The sequence below is a fragment of the Engraulis encrasicolus genome, chromosome 3 (assembly GCF_034702125.1).
Source record: "Engraulis encrasicolus isolate BLACKSEA-1 chromosome 3, IST_EnEncr_1.0, whole genome shotgun sequence".
In the NCBI taxonomy this organism is placed as follows: domain Eukaryota; kingdom Metazoa; phylum Chordata; class Actinopteri; order Clupeiformes; family Engraulidae; genus Engraulis; species Engraulis encrasicolus.
In genome coordinates this window covers 27,465,072-27,468,187 of record NC_085859.1, presented here as the reverse complement: position 1 = coordinate 27,468,187, position 3,116 = coordinate 27,465,072, and the positions used below count along the sequence as shown (strand labels likewise).

Genomic DNA, 3,116 nt, shown 5'->3' with positions numbered 1-3,116 from the left:
GGACGGCAGCCACAGTGCCATGGCCGTCATATCGGTGGCCTCCAGCGAGTGGCAGAGCTACATGTGTTTCGTGAGCCACAGGGGGGTTGCCACATCCGCGGTCACGCAGAGTCAGTACGTGGTGGGCTTTCCCAACACAACCACAGGTGGGTGGATATTCACATGTGAATTTTTATTGATTTATTTATTTATTTTTAACCACTCAGGAAAGCTCAATGTGATGAATTTAATGGATGTGAATGAAAGAACTGAAGAATGTGAGTAATTTTTGATCTGCTACAAATGAAATGACAAGGAGATTATGCTCCCCTTTCAGATTCAGAACCAGACCAGCTTGACCAGTGTGAGGAGGACGAGAGCAGTACATTCAGCATATATGCAGGTAATAGGCCTACTAATTGATTAAATACACACCAGAGTAGCATTCTGTTTTAACTTTCTTATCCAAAACATCTGCTGGCGTTCTTAGTCTTCTTGTTTACTAGTACGTCCTTATGAGGTGCTTTGAATAAAAGTGTAATAGTGTTAGTGTGTAATATTTTATACTGTAGCTATACTGTATGATGGTGTCTAGGGATGAACCGGTTCTGGTATCGGCCCCAATACTGGCTCATTATACTCATACTGTACTTATCAATCACTTTCCAATACCTGGCTGGCAGTGATACTGCTATTACATAAAACAACGTTCTGTTGACTTAAAAGCAGCATTGACTAATGTTTTTATATCTAGATGGATATGGACAATAAAACAAATATTACAGGTGGAAAAAAATCAAGGCTATGCATTTATTTTCATTGTATGTTGGGGGTTAAAATATCAGTATCGCAACGTGGTATCGACAAGTACCAAAATTAACGTGTATTCATCGGTTTTCAAAAAAGTGGTATTGCATCTAGCCTGGTTTTAGCACACCACCTTAACCCCTTAGTGCAGCACTATGGCTCTCTATAATGTCATGGCAATGTTGTTATGATGCAGTTAAGTATTTTCAGCAAGTGAGTAGGGTCGCCGGTGACCCCTGCTGCAGTAAGAGGCTACTTACTTCGTAATCCATTTTTTAGTCTGGATCCTTGAAGCCCTAGAGCACTTGGGTGGGAGGAGTGAGATCAGCTCTGGTTTGAAATGAGCTCTGACCAATCGCTGACAGTTGACGTTCATGACGTATATTACTATGCTCCCAAGTGCATATGCTTATTGGTCGGTAACACCTACCTGATGACTGAAAACCCTTCCCAGAGAAGCGTAAGCAGACCATTGGTGAATTACGAAGAAATACTGGCTTGTCAGACTATAGTGCATCCCTAATGGTGTCATATCCTATTCTGCAGGTATAAAAGCACAGACTAATCATGTGGTCGTCCTGGCACTGAGACATGTTCTCCTGAAAATCACCATCTTTAACGTCTTAATGACTGCCAGAGCTGTCATAAAATGGTAAGTGGCTTTCTTAAATACATACCTGTAGATAAACCCCCTTTATGTAGATAAGATCACAAGAAATCCAACTCACTGTTTGCTGAAGAAAAAAAAACCCATCAAGTACGCAGTGCATCATAACAACATTACTCTGGCATTATAGAGAGTCTTAAAGGGACACTGTGTGAGATTTTTAGTTGTTTATTTCCAGAATTCATGCTGCCCATTCACTAATGTTACCCTTTTCATGAATACTTACCACCAGCATCAAATTCTAAGTATTCATTATGACTGGAAAAATTGCACTTTTCATACATGAAATTTTTTTTCTGCAAAAATGACTCTACTTGGACCATACTAGAACATATTTGTTTATTACATGTAAACATCAAATTTGGCAATAGGCAGCCCAGTTTCAATAAGCACCATAGTTGCAGTACCTTTTTTAACCATTTCCTGCACAGTGTCCCTTTAAGTAACACACTAAGGTGTAGTTACCATTTTGGTAACAACAACCTTATTGGAGGATCTGCATGCAAGGGGTTAACTGCCACTATTTCCCAATGTCAAGTGTATGAGCCTTGGAAGTGTGTCAGCCTAATTAGTCAAGCCCAGTGATTGGATACTCCGCAGAGTTCACCAAAGAGTATCCAGTCACTGAGCGTGATTACGAAGGCTGATTCACTTCGAAGGATGCACACTAGACATTGGGAAACGGTCTACATGTACACTACGTTCTATGTGCTAGGCTCCTGCAGACTATCATCTGCTGTCTAGACCTGTTGTCTTACTTGTGATGAATGAATGTTGCTTTCACTCCATCACAGTTGACATATTTGGGACTGTGTGTGTTATTGTCATATCCACAGAATCACTCTCCTGTAGCCTATATTGGAGGATGAAAGCAGACGAAGATGGACCAGTCAACTTTGACGAGACATTTTCAGGTCGAATTCAGCATGGGAAGAGAATGCTACCTGGGTGTGCTGTATAAGGCGCCAATGTGTTGTGTTGTGTTGTTGAAAACTTTTCTGAAACGTTGGGTGTCATGAGTGAAACCACAACGCACAGGTGTGTGTGTGTGTGTGTGCGTGCGTGCGTGTGTGTGTGTGCGTGTGTGCGTGTGCGTGTGTGTGTGTGTGTGTGTGTGTGTGTGTGTGTGTGTGTGTGTGTGTGTGTGTGTGTGTGTGTTTGGTGATATCTGATCCTACTCATACCACAAACTATCCAGGGCAGGGCAGATACTGTTCACAGGTGTTTGGGAAATGCCTCCAACTGACTCATAGATGTTTGTTTTTAAATATTTTCACGTTTTTCTTTCTTTCTTTCTTTCTTTCTTTCTTTCTTGCTTTCTTTTTGTTCTGTCTTTCTTTCTTCCGTAGTCTAACACTGTCAATCAAACTGATTTTTAAATACTTCATTCTCAGTGAATGTCAGCTCTCAGTATAGGCACCATCTTTATGACCTGATCTAAAAATACTAAAATACTAAATGAATATGAATGTAAATTCATCATAATCATACAATATTACCTATTGCCACCTCTAATCACTATAATTATGCAAATGAGTTTACTAGGCTGTAAATAGCACATAGGCTTACATTACTGTTATTAATCATGCCTCAACCATAAGCTGTGAATGATGATGAGATGACTGTAAATGAATGTTAATTACAATGCCAACAACCATGATGA

The 3,116-nt window shown here is 40.3% G+C and overlaps 1 protein-coding gene across 4 annotated transcripts in view; it reads left to right on the top strand.

The window, feature by feature from the left end:
* LOC134445946 (uncharacterized) overlaps positions 1–2,741 on the top strand; it is a 16,575-nt gene extending 13,834 nt beyond the window's left edge. Inside the window, exons 3-6 of one of the 4 annotated variants that reach the window (XR_010034368.1) lie at positions 1–146; positions 317–382; positions 1,066–1,246; positions 1,333–1,396. The exon at positions 1–146 is cut by the window's left edge and continues 247 nt beyond it. Coding sequence is in view for 3 of the 4 variants with exons in the window: in XM_063195115.1 (XP_063051185.1) it covers positions 1–146; positions 317–382; positions 1,333–1,438; position 2,290 (319 nt within the window). In the remaining variant the exon portion in view is untranslated. Of the gene's footprint in view, positions 147–316; positions 383–1,065; positions 1,439–2,289 lie in introns of those variants that run through there. The other 3 variants (XM_063195115.1, XM_063195117.1, XM_063195116.1) reach the window with 3 other exon arrangements.
* The last annotated feature ends 375 nt before the right edge of the window (positions 2,742–3,116 follow it).